The sequence below is a fragment of the Diadema antillarum genome, unplaced genomic scaffold, assembly GCF_040938485.1.
Source record: "Diadema antillarum isolate AM-2024a unplaced genomic scaffold, OU_Dant_1.0 seq00001957_RagTag, whole genome shotgun sequence".
NCBI lineage: Eukaryota > Metazoa > Echinodermata > Echinoidea > Diadematoida > Diadematidae > Diadema > Diadema antillarum.
In genome coordinates this window covers 226,621-245,937 of record NW_027272617.1, presented here as the reverse complement: position 1 = coordinate 245,937, position 19,317 = coordinate 226,621, and the positions used below count along the sequence as shown (strand labels likewise).

General features: G+C 39.0%; 1 protein-coding gene across 1 annotated transcript in view; it reads left to right on the top strand.

Moving 5' to 3' along the window:
- Positions 1-1,385: 1,385 nt before the first annotated feature.
- LOC139713403 (uncharacterized) overlaps positions 1,386-19,317 on the top strand; it is a 79,706-nt gene continuing 61,774 nt past the window's right edge. The window contains exon 1 of the mRNA XM_071625138.1: positions 1,386-1,458. Within this exon, the coding sequence (XP_071481239.1) occupies positions 1,386-1,458 (73 nt within the window). The remainder of the gene's footprint in view (positions 1,459-19,317) is intronic.

Genomic DNA, 19,317 nt, shown 5'->3' with positions numbered 1-19,317 from the left:
GGGCTGCATGATTCGTGGGTGTCGAACTCATGGGATGTACATGACTCGTGGGCTGCATGATTCGTGGGTGTCGAACTCCTGACGTGTACCCCATAAGACCACGACTACCAAAACATAAAGGTCTCCGGATCGAGTTCCCTGACAGTACGGTTGTGCCCTTCAAGCAATGCACTCCATCCTATCCCAGTGCATTATATAGTCTTCTGCACGAGGGGACTAAGGTTCAGGGGGTGTTTCCAAAAGAATTTAAGTCATACTTGAAATTATAGGATTTACATAAAATCATGGTACGCCACTGCTTTCCCTATTCAATTTTCTTAGCCTATTCACCACCCACTTCAAATTATCATTAATGTTTATACAGAATAATTCCTTTGTTACCTATTTTATCTTGTATTATCAATGGCTACATAAACATGTCTCCAAAATCTTCATTTTCATTAGAAAGTTGAGCATCGTTGAAGACACACACAGCATACCATGATTTTTAGTCAATCTTAAATGTTAAGATCGACTCAGTTGGCGTTACTAAGTGTGAAACAAGCCCCAGTGGTTACCCGCTCGCAAGCACCCACTGCTTCCTAAGCGAAGACGTCATACAAATCATATATTCACATATAGACAAAACACATACACTAATCAAAACATAACACACACACATACACACACGCACCCACACACATTCGCACACACCCACACACGCACATTGATGGTGCATGGTGTCGATGATTAAAAATGATAATAGATATCCACTGTCTTTAAACAACTATCAGTGTGAATTATCATGTCTAACTGTAACAAGAATGACGATGTTCACATTACATAGTCCACATCTTGCGGGATCAATCCAGACATTTTCCCCCAAAAATGATAATACGCTTGTATGTCTGTTAGAGGAGGGCATGAGACATAAACCATCATGGCTAGTCATCTGCAGGCGATACCGTAGCACTCAGAGGCGTCACCCCTCTCTGGTCTTATAATAGCAAGGTAGAAAACGATGGTGAAACAAATAGGCATGCATATTATTACTTTTGTTAGTAAAAAAAAAACACGACGACAACACTTATAGCATTATGGTCATAATGAAAATGTTGTTGCTGCTGCTGATACTGATAATAATATAATTATTGCCATCATGAGTAATAGTAGTAGTAGTAGTAGTAGTAGTAGTAGTAGTAGTAGTAGTAGTAGTAGTATACTAGTGGTAGTAGTAGTAGTTGTAGTAGCTATGAGTTGTATATGGTAGTAGTAGCAGCAGCAGCAGTAGTAGTAGTGTTGGTAGTAGTAGTAGTAGTAGTAGTAGTAGTAGTAGTAGTGGTGGTAGTGGTAATTGTAGTAGTAGCAGCAGTAGCAATAGAATAGTAGCAGTCATGAATTGTAGTATGGTAGAAGCAGCAGATGTAGTCTCGTTCCAGTCTCCTCCTGCATCGCCTAGTGATCACATCACTACAGAAGGTAATGTCGCATCTGATTCTGCTGTTATGAGGATGATTGTAGAGTCTCGAACTACTAATACTCTCTTTTCCTAAATATACATTATCTTCCACATTGAATAAATAAGAGAGCGATGTTTCAATTGTTTTTCCTCCACCTTGTGACGATTCCAACACGTCAAAAGTAAAAAAGAAAAAGAAAAAGGAGGATGAGGAGGAGGAGAAGAAGAAGCAGTAGAAAAAGAGGAAGAAGGGGGAGAAGGAGAGGAGGAGGAGGAGGAGGAGGAGGAAGAAGAGGAGGAAGAAGAAATGGTTATCGTTGGTGTCTTACCTTGCGATACATTCCATCCCATGAGTAGGAAAACAACCGCCCAAAATCCTATCATCGTCCGGTGCTTCATTTTAATCAAATTTTCTTGATACTGGTAGAACACTAAACGCTTACTTATTCATTGTCTTCACTACAAACAGCAAAAGTAGTCCAGTTACACCACGTCGCGTGCGTGCACCACTTAGGTATCACAACTGGATATACGGAATAAGACGATAAAACTTCATTCATTTTGACACCATGGCTTAATAGAAGGTGCCTGTGCAGACCCCATAGCCAACACCCTAATACCATCAACGAACGAACTGCGCCTATATAAGCTCACATTGCAGTCAAACTGAGGGAATTTTCGTCCTCGAGGATTTTTTTTTCCGGAACACAGCTACACCACAATCAAATATCTTTCCTTTGTGTCACATGTCAATAAAGCCTGTACTATTGATGTACCATGAAAAGCACAAATATGCGTTTCTCCTCAAGCAACAAACGCACAGACTGAACGCCCGATAGAATAGGTCATGGTAATCTAACCAAGCAGCCGACAATCCAGCACAAATGCTAGAAGACATGAAAAAAAAAATGTTAATTGATCTATCATGCATTTGACATCCCCTGAAACACGAAGACAATGACACTGACGTCTACTCTTCTGCGTCATTGGACAGTTATGTTTTTAAGTATAGAGAAATAATCCAACAATTAACAGTTATTCTACAAGTTTGGCTGTACCTTCGTTTAAGAGTGTTTAATGCAGCCGATGTTCTGTTCTACACAATTTTAATCAAATTATATGTTAATGTCACCATATCGAGCAAATTCCACGATTTTTTCTTTTTGTCTGATGCCTGTTTAGTGTCCCTACATATAGTATATAATGTTTACGGTATGTGTGTGTGTGTGGGGGGGGGGGGAGGGGTGTCTGAAAATGTAAACAGTGGAAGAATGTGGCATCAGCAGTCATCGGGATGAAATTGTAAAGCGACATTTCCGCTCTAGTGACGACTTACAAACCGAATAATTCGCAAAAATCAGTCTGATCATAACTATAGCGCCCATCCCACATTGCTTCGGTATGATCTATTATGCCCTCAGCTTCATCAGAACCGGGTTACAACAACATCAACAACATAGCACCAAGGGCGTACCGAGGGGGGGGTGTTTTGGGTGTTCAAACACCCCCCTTTGCCAAAAGGGGGGTGTTTAAGGTGTTCAAACACCCCCCTTGGGCAAAAGGGAGGTGTTTGAGCTATTCAACACCCCTCTTCAGCAATGCTTAGATGTTGACAAATGAAACAAAAGCTGTCTTTACTGCTTTTATTTCCGTTTTGAATTCCGCCTTTCCTTTCTTTTGCGTTCATTTTCTCTCTCTCTCTCTCTCTCTCTCTTCCTTGTTTTAATGTTTGTGTGGATGATGATACATTATGGAGTTACATAATATCATACGCACTAAAGAACTCGTGTACAGTACGTGTTAACACTACGTTACTGCACCGCGCGCGAAGCTGAGCGCAAACAGAAAACCAAATCAAACAAGATAAAAACAAAACATGAATTCCATGAATTCCATGTTTTGTAACGCTGAAATATAAAAATTTTCGTCTCGCTCGCTGCGCCCGCTCGCCAAAATTTATCAAAAAAAAAATAAGAAGAACAAAACGTAATGATGACGTGGAAATATAAAAATTTCGGCTCACTCACTTGTAGTAATTCAGAGTCCTTAGTTTGTTGGCATAAATCGTTATCTATGAAGCCGTCACTATATCTTGATTAGAATTGTAAGATTTAATAACCAAAAATTGACAAGAATTCCATGTTTTGTAAGGTGAAATACAAAAATTGTCGGCTCGCTCGCTGCGCTCGCGCGCCAAAATTTATCAAAATTTATCAGATTTTATATCACCCTCAAAAAACCCTTTTAAGTGCTCGAAAAAGCATATCAAGTGGACTTTTTTTAAGTCCATATACCGGGATGGGATTGGGGTTGAACACTGTTGGTATAAATCGTTATCTATAAGACCGTCACTATATCTTGATTAGAATTGTCATTCGAAGATTTGATAACCCAAAATGACAAGAATTCCATGTTTTGTAAGCTGAAATACAAAAATTTTCGGCTCGCTCGCTGCACTCGCTCGCCAAAATTCTTCAATATCTATTACATTTAAAACACCCTCAAAAGACCCCTTCTATAAGTGCTTGAAAAAGCACATCATGTGGACTTTTTTTAAGTCCCTACCGGGATGGGGTTGGACACTGTTGGTACAAATCGTTATCTATAAGGCCGTCACTATGATTAGAATTGTAATTCGAAGATTTAATAACCAAAAATGACAAGAATTCCATGTTATGTATAAAGCTGAAATATAAAGATTTTCGGCTCGCTTGCTGCGCTCGCTCGCCAAAATATATCAAAATTTAGGGTTGCCTATTTATACATTTAAATCACCCTCAAAAGACCCCTCTTAAGTGCTTCAAAAAGCATATCATGAGGACTTTTTTAAAGTCCTTACTGGGATGGGGTTGGGGTTGAACACTTTTTCAGAAATTATGGGCGCAATTTTCGCGCTTGCCACGGGCGCCGTTTTCCCTAGATACGCCACTGACTACCAAGTACAGTCAGTATAGTAGCCTACTGGAAGCAGCAAGCTCTGGAAGCTCTGGGAGTAGCAAGTTACTTGCTACTCAATGTAATTAGTATTAGCACATGGACTTGGTAATCTTTAGTAATAGTAGATATGAATTTTTTCAATGACTGAAAGTTAAAACTGAAAGATAACTGAATATGAGTCTACAAATTGTGGTTGGATGACTAAATATTGCGCCTAAAATTCATTAGATATCTAGGTCTAGGAACAGTGGCGTAACTACGGGGGCATGGGGGGGGGGGCAAGTGCCCCCCCCCCCATCCGCTGATTTAAAAAAAAGGGAAAAAAGAAAGAAAAAAACCTACGAAAATGGCAATTCAAGGGTTAGTAAACTGCTTTTGAAATCGACATGAAACGATGATCAAGAAAAAAAGATATTTTTTTTAGATTTCTTTTAACCATATAATCAAAGAGGTATAAGATTGTTCAAAAAGCCCGGAGACGACAAAAGATTGTGATTCAGCGTGATTCCTGAAGTTGGCATTTTGAATACAAGCAGGATGTGCGCAGTGTACTCAGAATATCGGAATGGCAAAAAGAGTCGCTGCAATGTTGCGCAATGTTTGATAGGTTCTACACATTTGCTATCAAAGCTTGATCATTGATTTTGCAGTGTTGCTTTACATACTAGTCTATATTAAAATGCCTTGCATTGCCAATAATAAGACTTGACCTTGGCTATTTCCTAACTTTTCCATCTATATGAAACACACACACTCACAAACACAAACAAATAGGGGATGCCCTATGTAAAGTGCAGAATTTGGACATCCTTCTCCCGCTTGGTTACTTCGACGCCCCCTCGCTGGTCATACCTCCCCCAATCATGAACATAAACCGACACCCTTGACTACCAGTGGCGGATCCAGGGGGCGCACCGGGCACCCCCTCCCTCCAATGCGAAAAAAATATACATGTAGCTACAAACGACAGTTTTTGGATGGTAAAATGTCGAAATTTTCAAGCTCGCTCGCTTCGCTCGCTCGCATTTTACCGTTATATGCCATTCTCTTGATGTTACTGCCAGTAATTGCCAGCAGTTGCGCCCGGTACGCCCCCCCCCCCCCGAATTTCCAAAGCGAAAAAATATAGCTACAAACGGCAGTTTTGGGACTGTAAAATGCTAAAATTTTCAAGCTCGCTCGCTTCGCTCGCTTGCATTTAATCGTTATGCAATTCTCCTGATGTTGCTGTCAGTAATTACCAGCAGTTGCGCCCGGTGCGCCCCCTCCCCTTAATTTCTAAAGCGAAAGAATATAGCTGCCAACGGTAGTTTGGGGACTTAAAATGTCAAAATTTTCAAGCTCGCTCGCTTCGCTCGCTTGCATTTAATCGTTATGCAATTGTCCTGATGTTGCTGCCAGTAATTGCCAGCAGTTGCGCCCGGTGCGCCCCCTCCCCTTAATTTCCAAAGCGAAAAATATAGCTACAAACGGCAGTTTTGGGACTGTAAAATGTCAAAATTTTCAAGCTCGCTCGCTTCGCTCGCTTGCATTTAATCGTTATGCAATTCTCCTGATGTTGCTGTCAGTAATTACCAGCAGTTGCGCCCGGTGCGCCCTGTGCGCCCCCTCCCCTTAATTTCTACAGCGAAAGAATATAGCTGCCAACGGTAGTTTGGGGACTTAAAATGTCAAAATTTTCAGGCTCGCTCGCTTCGCTCGCTCGCATTTAATCGTTATGCCATTCTCCTGATGTTACTGCCAGCAACTGCCAGCAGTTGCACCCGGTGCAACCCCCTTAATTTCCAAAGCAAATATATATATATATATATATATACATATATTACGGCAGTTTGGGGACTTAAAATGTCAAAATTTTCAAGCTCGCTCGCTTCGCTCGCTCTCATTTAACCGTTATATGCCATTCTCCTGATGTTACTGCCAGTAATTGCCAGCAGTTGCGCCCGATGCGCCCCCCCCCCCCCCGAATTTCCAAAGCGAAGAAATATAGCTACAAACGGCAGTTTGGGGACTGTAAAATGTCAAAATTTTCAAGCTCGCTCGCATTTAATCGTTATGCAATTTTCCTGATGTTGCTGTCAGTAATTGCGAGCAGTTGCGCCCGGTGCGCCCCCTCCCATTAATTTCTAAAGCGAAAAAATATAGCTACAAACGGCAGTTTGAGGACTGTAAAATGTCAAAATTTTCAAGCTCGGTCGCTTCTCTCGCTCGCATTTAATCGTTATGCAATTCTCCTGATGTTGCTGTCAGTAATTGCCAGCAGTTGCGCCCGGTGCGCCCCCTCCCCTTAATTTCTAAGGCGAAAAAATATAGCTACAAACGGCAGTTTTGGGACTGTAAAATGTCAAAATTTTCAAGCTCGCTCGCTTCGCTCGCTCGCATTTAATCGTTATGCAATTTTCCTGATGTTGCTGTCAGTAATTACCAGCAGTTGCGCCCGGTGCGCCCACTCCCCTTAATTTCTAAAGCGAAAAAAATATAGCTGCCAACGGTAGTTTGGGGACTTAAAATATCAAAATTTTCAGCCTCGCTCGCTTCGCTCGCTCGCATTTAATCGTTATGCCATTCTCCTGATGTTACTGCCAGCAACTGCCAGCAGTTGCACCCGGTGCAACCCCCTTGATTTCCAAAGCAAATATATATATATATATATATATATATATACATATATTACGGCAGTTTGGGGACTTAAAATGTCAAAATTTTCAAGCTCGCTCGCTTCGATCGCTCGCATTTAATCGTTATGCAATTCTCCTGATGTTGCTGTCAGTAATTACCAGCAGTTGCGCCCGGTGCGCCCCCTCCCCTTAATTTCTAAAGCGAAAAAATATAGCTACAAACGGCAGTTTGGGGACTGTAAAATGTCAAAATTTTCAAGCTCGCTCGCATTTTATCGTTATGCAATTCTCCTGATGTTGCTGTCAGTAATCACCAGCAGTTGCGCCCGGTGCGCCCCCTCCCCTTAATTTCTAAGGCGAAAAAATATAGCTACAAACGGCAGTTTGGGGACTGTAAAATGTCAAAATTTTCAAGCTCGCTCGCATTTTATCGATATGCAATTCTCCTGATGTTGCTGTCAGTAATTGCCAGCAGTTGCGCCCGGTGCGCCCCCTCCCCTTAATTTCTAAGGCGAAAAAATATAGCTACAAACGGCAGTTTTGGGACTGTAAAATGTCGAAATTTTCAAGCTCGCTCGCTTCGCTCGCTCGCATTTAATCATTATGCAATTCTCCTGATGTTGCTGTCAGTAATTACCAGCAGTTGCGCCCGGTGCGTCCCCTCCCCTTAATTTCTAAAGCGAAAAAATATAGCTGCCAACGGCAGTTTGGGGACTTAAAACGTCAAAATTTTCAAGCTCGCTCGCTTCGCTCACTCGCATTTAATCGTTATGCCATTCTCCTGATGTTACTGCCAGCAACTGCCAGCAGTTGCACCCGGTGCAACCCCCTTAATTTCCAAAGCAAATATATATATATATATATATATATATATACAGGGGAAACTCGGTATAACGAACACTGCTATAACGAGATATCGGTTATTACGAGGAAATTTTCCCGGTCCCAAATTTCCTTCCACACAAGTCTATGTAAAATGCTACTCTTATAGCGAGATCGGCTATAACGAAATAACTGCTATAACGAGATAAATTTTGTGACTTCCAAACCAAGAAAAACATAGCCAATCAAACCTGTTATAGCGAGGTAAAGCAAAATGCCTTTGGGTAAAGCTTTACTTCGCCTGTGCTATCCTCTTCCGAGATTGTAAAGCTCCATGCGCCAAAAACCGTCTTGTACACACATAATTATTTTCTTCAGTGCACTCCAGCTAGCACCGCATGTTGTACCTGTATGTGTGTGTGCGCGCTCACACTGATACATGCAGAAAATGTGGTGGGACGGCCATATATGTATACATGACATCATCATGACGTTTAGCAGGTGTGAGGCAATCTGATGCTGTGATTGGCTTTCTACGTAGGGAATTCCCCCATCTTCACACACTCGCAGTCATAATGTACATGCAGAATGTGTCACACACACACACAGCATTGTGCAGACCAAGCTTTCCACACACAACACACACCCATACCATAATCACATACCAAGCCACAGACGATCTTCACACAATCGCAAGCTATATAAATTTACAAATTCAAACATTTACAATTAATAAGAAACACACTCTTAATATTGGATTTCATTGGCGAAAACCATCTTCTTACCCATAAAGGTGAGTAATTCCCTCACACACATTATCAAGTTATCAGTATTGATTGAAAGATGATGGGTAGTCCCACATGTGCAAATTTATGTCTTTATGCTTTCTTTTATGCCTACTGATATAACGAGATATCGGCTATAACGAGGAAAACGACTCGGTCCCGACCATCTCGTTATATCGAGTTTCCACTGTATATATATATTATTATACAGCTGTATATAGCTACAAACGGCAGTTTGGGGACTGTAAAATGTCAAAATTTTCAAGCTCGCTCGCTCTGCTCGCTCGCATTTAATCGTACAGTTATGCAATTCTGATGTTGCTTCCATGAGGTGCGCCCCCACCCAATGTCTTGACCCACGGTACGCCACTGAACACCCCCCTCTAAAAAATCCTGGGTACGCCATTGCATAGCACAGTCTGTTGTTCACAATCAATTAGATTTATGAGACAAGAGAAAATAATATAAGTGACTATCAGACTATATATACAGTATAGCAGTCGAGCAATCGTCCCAGATTGCGTCGGAATTCATTGTCAGCCCGTATTGCAAGCGCTCTACACACAGAGAAATTACGGTTCTAATTTGCACCCTAGAGGGTGCATATCGTTGTAACACCAGCGGCTCCATTTAGGGTTCTATTTTTGGGGGTGCTTATTTAGCACCCTATATTTAACACCATATATGGTGCATATTTGCACCCCTCCATTGGGTTCCCTTTCTGCACCCAATAGGGTTCATATCGTTGTAACACCAGCGGCTCCATTTAGGGTTCTATTTTTTGGGGTGCATATTTGCACCCCTCCATTGGGTTCCCTTTCTGCACCCCATAGGGTGAACAAAAATTCAGGTGCAAATTTGCACCCTTTCTGGTTCATATCGTTGTAACACCAGCGGCTCCATTTAGGGTTCTATTTTTGGGGGTTCTTATTTAGCACCCTATATTCAACACCCAAAAAGGTGCAAATATAGACCTCTATGCAGGGTTCCTCTTCTGCACCTCATGCCTGCACCCATTATGGTTCATATTGTTATTGCTGTAATTTTGCACCCTATGGGGTGATAAAGTCACCGCAATATAGGATGCAATACAATTTGCACACGTCTCTATATAGGGTTACCTTTCTGCACCCCATATGGTGAAAATTATAACCTTTTTGTTAAAACCAAAATAATTATATACTGGATGCCTTCACTAACTTCACAAACAATTACCTAAGGTCTACTGGATGCCTTCACTGACTTCACAATTAACTAAGGTAACACTCCAGACATGAAGCAAAATAGCATGCATACAGTAGATTTACACACAGTTTCTCAGTCAATTAAATCCACAATCTTTCGAAAACTGAAGTCAGAGACTTCAATTCAACAACAAATAGAACATAAACATGATGAATACAGTGCATACTTACATATAGATTATTAACATTTTAATATATGTCTCATGGAAGAGGGACAAGTTAACAGCGATTTTCTTTTTCATGGTTTACTTTAAAGTGAACATGAAATATACATTGTATTTCTACAAATTCTAATACGAGATGCATATTTTGTCATAAAAAGGGCAATGTAAATCAAAAATGTATGAAATTTGGTCAGTGCATTGAATAAGAAAAATAATATTCGTTCTTTTCATCACATGATTACCTTTTCTTCTTTTAAAGGAAGTTACCACATTGACAAAAAGCACTAATTCTTTTTACTCAAAAAATCCCTGAAGCTTGCGCAGAGTAATAGTAAACTATGTGACAAATATCTTTCACATTGTCCTTCTACTCGTTCTAGAATGGATCATAGATATGCACCTTGAATTTACCGGTACATCTTACGGTAATCAAAAGCACCTTTATGACGCTCTTAGACATTAACAGCGATATGTCAACTCTGATTTCTGGTACACAAGTTATTGCCAAAACAATGAAGGGTATGGCAAAGTTCTGTCATATATATTTGAAACTCACTACTTGTACTGACATATTCCATCCAATTCCAAGCTTGAGAGCTTGCAAATGTGCCCCATTATACAATTAGTATACTTCACATTTTGTTTTTCATATATAATTAGATCTACACCAATGATAAGAAAGGTGAAAAAAAGAATTAAAAAATGAAGAATGCACATCTAAATTTGGTTACTTTTTTATGCACACAGCTAAAGATATGTCCCAGTTATAAATCTTGGGCAGAATAGCACATCTGAAAACACTTTTCATTGCATCAAATTAACATTAACAATTCCACAGAAAATGTTAATTCAGAAAGGGAAAATAAGGTTAACCAATCAGTGGTATTACAAACTGGACATAAAGAGGAAGGAATATGTCTTGTGAGACAAGTTTAAAAACAAAGTTTTTGATACATTGTGGGTTTTTTTTCAAGCGATGGAAACAAGAAGCACATTGTACTCAGTAGACCATAAATATAATTACACAATGTATGCAGTTTAGCCCCAACATTCAAAATATTGTAAAGAGCAGTCGATTTTTCACATTCATAAAGCAGGTATTGGTATTGGCACCATCACAAGCATAATGATCAGGAGCAAAATATATTTTTATTACTATTATTATTATTATCATCATTATTATCATTATTACTATTACCATTAATATTTTACAGATTTATGATCATGCATGAGAAATACCTCAAGTGCTGATGTATACAGTCTCACAACTCTTCCAATCATTTTAACACTTAATTTTCACCAAACCTTACACAAATATATCAGCACTTTATACAACCTACTTAAAGAAAGCTTAAAATTATAATCAGAGTTAGAGGGCAAGTCCACTTTCATATAGACCTACATGTGGATTGAGTGAATGCGCTGCAATAAGCCAGTCCGGAGATAGCTCATGTGCACAAAGGTACAAATGACCTTTCATTTTTCTCAGTTGGTTACGCACTTCACTCAACTCAAAGTGACATAATGCAGCAGCTTGCCCACCATAGCCATTTATGGAACTCATATTCAAAGAAAGAATGAACCTAACCAGTGTAGATGAAGTGACCAGTATGGTTCGTCAATCAACACTTAGGGAATCATCTATTTTATCAAGTGCTGTTTTGAATATGTTAACAAACTTTTTTTGTGTGTTAACATTGCCAAATACCAGGCTTGCTGTCAAGTGGATGTACTGGCAGGCACCATTTATAAGGATTCCATGAATAATCCTAGCATTACAGATGCTTATGTCAGTGAAATTAAAAAAACAACCTGTCTCTCGGTACAAATAACCTTTTTTTTCGCACATGCTCAAAGTGGTACCCCGAACTGGCTTATACGATTAGAACACATCAGTAAAAAAATTGAAAAGCGGACATTCAATTCAAAAGTTAATAATCTTTAAATCCTTTGTGCAGTCGCATGCGTAGAACAATTCAAGGAAAACCTAAAGAGAATTTCACATTTCTTTTCTCTTAGGAAAAACATGCACATTTCCTCGACAAGTCACTGACGTAAGGGCAATGATAATAGTTTCTGCCTTCTTAAAGAGTGAAGTCCAGTGTTCTTTTATATGCAAAAAAAGTAGGTATGATATGTTGAGTTTTCTCAGGTTTTGGAACAAACTCTATTTTTCAATCCTTATATCATACATAAAGGGTTTGTGAGAAAATCATGCTTTTGTCAAGTGTCACAAAGCTACTCCACTTATGACATTGCATTGCCAGAGATTGCCCAAAATTGACATACATTGTGTGGCTGTCTACTACAAAAAACATCAGGCGACTTATTTTTTTTTTGTTCTCTACTTAAACAATCAATTCAAAGTGTGCAGGTGTTGTTGAAGCACTGAGGCTATCGATGGTGAAGAAATATCTAAAATATGAACAATACAAACTAACCCTATGTAGTATGAAATATAATGGAAAGCATACTTTGAGTATTTTATATCCATTAGCAGATTCATATTTTCATCCATAATCCACCCTCCCCCCCCCCCCTAAAAAAGAAGAAGATAAAAGTGAATAGAAGTCAAGTTCTCTTAAGTTCGTTCTCTCGTATTTTTCTATTATATATTTCTTTAGAGTATTCTTGTAAATATTCAAGGCCAGTGCATTCTAAGAAAGGGAATAACCTGACAACAGTTTAAAAGACAGAATAAATAGTTATCATTATCTATGAAATTAAACATTTTCACATATATTTTGCAAAAGAAAAAATGCTAATCTTCATTTCATGGAGTGGCTTCATGCTCACCCTCGGCTAAAAACAGGGAGTTGATTACTTTCTGGATTAAAATGGAAAGATGTTTCTAGAGCCGTGGTGTTTAGCAATTCTAATGGGGGGGGGGGGGGGGGGGGGGGGGGAGATTCAATGTGACCCGTCTGAAATTTTATATGGTTTAAACATACATGACATATTATAGGAGTCTCATTATTATGCCTCCGCCCTGAATGGTGCCGGAGGCATATGTTTTCAGGTTGCCTGTCTGTCTCCCGGTCTGTACGGATGTATCTACGGAAAGATTGATGTGCTTTCATCAAACCTGGTTCAGGGATACTACATGATGCTGATGATCTTATTGGCTTTTGGACTATATCTGCTAAAAGTCAAAGAAAATTTCAAAATAACTTTTTTGCTACTTCTCTAGTCAGGGAAATCGGTGTACTCGTGTGTACTGGTTGGTTGGCGCATTCAGTTGGATACAGCAAGGTTTCATCCTCTGCTTTCACAGGAAAGCCGACTCCCAACTTCTTGTTCTCGTAGTCAAGGTATATCTGCTCCTCTGCTTCAGCAACCTGCAGCTTGGTCTCATAGCTAATCTCATCTTACGCTGCATAAGTCGAAACTCCTCGAGCTCTAGTTTTTGATGCGTTTCTATAGCAGCTGCTTCAGCTGCCAAATAGTATGCCCTTCAGGCCATCACTCTCAGAAGAACTGGCATGGCTTCCACACTGACTCAACGAGGAACCAGGATTGACATCCTGAACATCTTCCATCTCCAGCTCTGGCATCCTATATGGCTCACCAGTCTCTCGAGGTTGACCTGCATCACTCATCCTGAAGACCATTATTGAACTTGATGCATAGCGAACTCGATGATAAATAATCAATCAAACACAGGTCCCTTTGGCCCAGTATGAGACCAAGCTAACACCATGCATCAGCATGGATCAGCAAGGTTCAACCTGTAATTGAATAAAACAAAGTTCAACATACAATCAATATTGGAATAGGCCTACATGTATCTACCTGCTAAAGTATGGGATCAAGTGGTTGTACTTCTGAAGTGATTTACCGTTTACATTACATACCTTGTTTGTGTGACTTATTTTATGTCATGTCTAGCACATGCAACTTCTCCAGTGGATATTATCTAAATTCACATATCGTGTATCATTGCTTATGCTCTGTGACTATGGCATTGCTAATTTATAACACACATTCTAGTTTCATTGATAGACAACAAGGAGTTAAGGCCAACCTAAATTTTCTGACTTCCCATCTTCATACATGTCTTAAATTCTCCTAAATGAACCAGGAACACTATTTTTCTTCATTAGGCACATCATACATGCATACATCGTTCTTTCTGTCAACTTCACAGAAACCAATATCCAACTGAGCCTCAACTCGGCTCAAACGTAATAATTCCCATTAACGAAAATGATGCGACTATATCCGGTCACCTATTTACGTACTACATACCTTGGTAACTGCGTCCAGCAGCCCCATACGCATAGCGTAATTACGCTATGCGTATGGGGCTGTTGGTCGTAGTTAGTACCTTGGTTGAGGCTTTCCGTATTACCGTGCACTTTCATTGACTTATTCGCTATGCTTTACTGTAGGTATGATCGCACTTCTGACATGTTAGTACACATGTACCTCGATACAACTCTTTCGCATCAGTTTTCACCACTCAGCATTCTATGAGCATAATTCACACATATCATCATCGATTACTGTGAAATATTTTCAACGGAATTACAGTACAATTATCTACTCACAACGTTTGGCTCATCAAAAAGATTAATTCATCACCCCAACCTCACGGTCGTCTGTCCATTCCAAACGAGGAACTTCAGTAGTATGCACGTACGTATACCGCGCGACCTACGGCGTGGCGTGCGCATGCAATTTTAGCTTTGCCATTGACCAAGTGCTCAACGGTCCACGCGTGCACGCATAACACGTGTACTTGTACTCGTTTGCTTTCTCTCTATGATAACGTCATTGAAATGATATTCTTGATCCCGGTGCGAGAAGAAAAAACAAATGTTTAATTCAAGTAGTAATTTTTTGAGTACAGTATTACTGATGACACTGTTACTCTTTAACAACGTGTAGTTATATTTTCAAATAAAAATATACGATAATATCCAAAAATAGTGTGGCATTTTAAGCAAACACCATTCAACACCCACATGTCAGCTTTCGGGAAAGACTATGGAATGGTTCCAAATTCGAACCCTTAAGACTTGGCTCCCTTTAGGGTTCGGATTTGCACCCCTACATCCATCCCGAACCCTATAAGGTGCCACGTAGTTAGATTTGCTCGTAGGGTGAAAATAAGAACCCTAAAAGAACCCTAATTTCTCTGTGTGTATTGTCACCCAACCCAACCCAAATGTAATCTTTACAGTATACAATTCCGTGTCATCCTTATTATAGAGGGAACCAGACGAATAGGGTGATGGAATTAAGGCTTCCATCACAATCGACCATGAAATGATAGAAGTTATATGACGTTCCAAAGGTTTACACTTTTCACTGATTTGGTCTTTACCACACACAGAACACTGCTATAATCTCGCAGCTCTCATTTGTTTGTTTTTTTAACGAAAATATGATTCTGATTATTATGCTCTGTTGATAATGCAGAGGCTACAACCCATTCTCCCCCAAGTCAAGCAAGACTGTGTATTCATTGACAGGTTGATAATGATTTGATGAGGAACCTGTCCAGCTTATTCTCATTGATATTTCAAGTCGATTGTGTCAGTGACTTATATCAAATGACGATTTACAGAAAGGTCACATTATCATGTGATTGCGACTGATGTACTGTTTTATGAAATCATGTTGTTGTAATCATGCCTTAAAATTTATTGATAAGTAAAAACAAAAGACAATAATCTATGTCATGTTGATACATATACCAGATCCATGGTCCTATTCTGGACACATGGCAGGTAATGACACACGTACAAATACTTACAGTGAACAAATAACAATATAGTTATATTAACAACAGAAAGCATAGATTTTCATAAATATGTCTTGAAAATAATTTTACTTTATTTGTTAAAGTGAACTTGAATATGGTGTGAGATTGCACTTTATGGTAGAATTTGTTGTTTCCAATCCTATTCTAGAAAACAGATAAGACATGAAGTGTAAAGGATAGACACCTCATGATCTCGTTAGACGAGGCAAATACAACAAGAGAAAGAGAGAGGAAAAAAAAGTAATGACATGTATAATCCCTGAAACCGACAAAAATAATATATAAAGGAAAGACCCCCTGACTGATTATAACTTTATAAGCGTAATTGCTGATAGATTAATGGCGCCCTCTGTTGGTCAGAGGCCACTCGCGAATATCTGTGGACGTGTTGACATTAAAAGATGAAAGTCTTTGGATAAAAATACGAACTTAAAATCTAATGATGAAATCATGTATCAAATGAAAGTGACTGATCGATGAATATTTGAGTGTTATCATGCAGATGATGCCAAAATAATGACAGATTGAGAAGCAGCAAATTAGGATATTCGTCGAGAAGAAACTTTGGCCGTCTTAATGAAGTGACCGTGACATGCCAGTTCAGCACCCTTATACTGTATTTTAGTACTACGCTGTATTAGCGTGTTCAACAGACACGGAACCTGGAATAAAGCCATCTTTAAAAGGTCAGGTGACTATTGTTGGAGACATGACCATATATCTCCTGTTCTCCGCTCACTCCATTTGGCTACCGGTCCATTCCCGCATTACTTTCAAGATCCTACTTCTGACGTACAAAATCACACGTAATCTTGCACCCATCACGTATCTTCAAAACCTACTCTTCGCTCCTCCTCTTCTGCCAGACCCCTCCGTTCATCTTCCTCTCTCCAATTACTTCATGGCCCACGTACAAAACCCATTATGGTGACCGAGCCTTCTCTTCCATTGCCCCCACCTTTTGGAATAAACTCCCTCTTTATATTCAGAATGCCTCATCTATCTAATCATTTAAAATTCTTCTCAAAACCCATATGTTTAATCAGTTGTTGTTGTTTTTCCTGGAGGCGCACACAGTCAGTTATTAATTATTGTATCACTGTATCACATGTATTGTTTTTTCTTCTTCTTCTTTTGGTACTGTTATTTCGGTTTTGCATTGTCCTAATGCTATTGTGTTTTCTACTCTTCTTGTATAAATAGCACCAGTGCGCTTAGAAACACCAGTATGAAGCGCCATATAAATGCAATTATGATGAAGATAATAATAATAACAATAATAATAATAATAATAATAATACTAATAATGATGATTATTATTATAATAATTGTTATTATTATTATTGTCATTATTATTATCATTATTATTATTACTATCAATATTATTATTATTTATATTTTTTATTTGTTTATTTATCTATTTATTTATTTATTTATTCATTTATTCATTTATTTGGAACAATTTAGCGTCAAATGTCAATGTCGTTCCGGAAAGGTGACCATCTGTCACTTCCAACGCTTGCAACATTCAAACTTTGTTTCTTTTATCATGATTACGAAGATCATATTATATTTACTACTTCCTTCAAAGATGTTATTATTGTCATGAAGTTATAAAAACAGAGTCGACATGTTTGTAATACTGTGGGTAAACACATTGTGTAAAGGCATGAAAAAAATAAACCCTGCATGATTATGATGTTTAAATGCCACGAGTTGCAAAAAACAAACAAACCAAAAACCAATAAAAAACAACAATTACATGGGCCGAAATCGATGAGCAATGTGAGGAAAGATAACAAGTATTCCACATTGATGATACCTGATTGAATTGATTGAAAGGTATTTATTAAATAACATCTCTTGCAGCCAGGAGGCTGAATTGCGGACATTTTACAAGGATCATCATGAATACATTCAAATATACAAACATACATTAGAAATATCAACTATTGCACAACAAAATCAATCTTTACCATTAACAAAAAAAAATACAATTACAATTATTCACATCTCTGTTCTTATTTCCATAAATAATCTCTTTTGTTTAACAAATAACCTTACTAAAAAAATCAACTTTCTTTTCATCTACTCATCTTCTTTTCCTCCATCTTCTCTTTTCCCCCTCCTTATGAATATTACCATCCTTATCATCACTTTCCCTCCTTCAACTTCTTCTTATTCCCTGAAATTGCCCTTATCATAATCAGACATTATTATATTCCATTATAAAAATTAAAATATCATTTACTCTCTATCACAAAATATCAATCAATATACATTCATAAAAAATATACTGTTGCAATGTATTATGCAAAACACTGGTTTCGTATCAATGAAATCGTTCAAACTTCCAAATTTCATATTTCACATGACACAGAACAGAGAAACATAATATGGCAATTAAACTGATCTAAAAAGTCTGCTTAAGACTAAACAATTCTGGCAAATGAAAAAAAATACTTGTGACGGTATATCAACGACATAAGTTGAGAGACTTTACGGCCAATATAAAGCCTCTATTCTTATACCAGACCCATTAGCGATGGTTTTCAACAAGTTGCATGACGGCCCCAATTTTATTTTGCAGTTTTTGAGACGTTTGACAACTATATTGTAATACTCCACTATTTGTCCTTCCCATTAACGAAAGAAGATATACCAATCGGAAGTGCATGTAAAACAATTCTGGCGTAGTGCCTACATCGCATAAAGGGAGGTACGCAGTTCGTCACCTGCTAATCCAACATAAGATATACGCCCGTAATGATTGTGGGTTTTTTTAAACCTACTTAATCAAGATATTAGGGCATTTCACACGCACTTCTTGCGTTGTCATGGAATTAGCGATGATAGGTTTATGAATCTCGTAGACAGGATTTTAGCATGTAGGGAAACCTTTGCAGAAATAAAAGGAAACATTCTGATTAGTTTTAGGTGACATGAGTATATTACGTCTCACGATTTTGTAGCACATTAGGCCCTGTTTTTATTCGAAGTCATGATACTGAAATAAATCCACATAATCATTCAAAGTTAGCCGGTCATGGGGGAACTGAGAAGAATGAAATATGATTATATATAATTTTTCTCAATTTACTTCCCTCAAGCCGACGATCCCTCTCCGAGCCGAACCTGAATCGCCGCTGGTTGCTTTGGCAACTGGTTCGTACTGCCGAATAGCAAAGTTGTACAATAAATTGATTCAGGGTGATTTGGCGCTCCGCCCTTGCGAAGCCAACACCTACGCGCCTGGAGCGGGACTAACGTAGCAGACGATCATTCGAGTGCAGCTTGGCGGGTGGGTGTATGCTCTTGTGTTGTCGGCTCTTGTGTGACCTCATAATGTTATTGTGTGCGACGAGCTTTTCGTGTGGCGTCATCCATCACTTTCTATTGTTATTTTGCAGCCCTTCTTCCTTGGAGCTCAACTCCCGTATTTGAAATGCCGATCGGTCAACCGAATAGTAGCAGGCGGGTGTAACAATGCCGTGACTCAGTGCATAAGGGGAGGGAAAGCCGTCCAACAGGTCCTGACC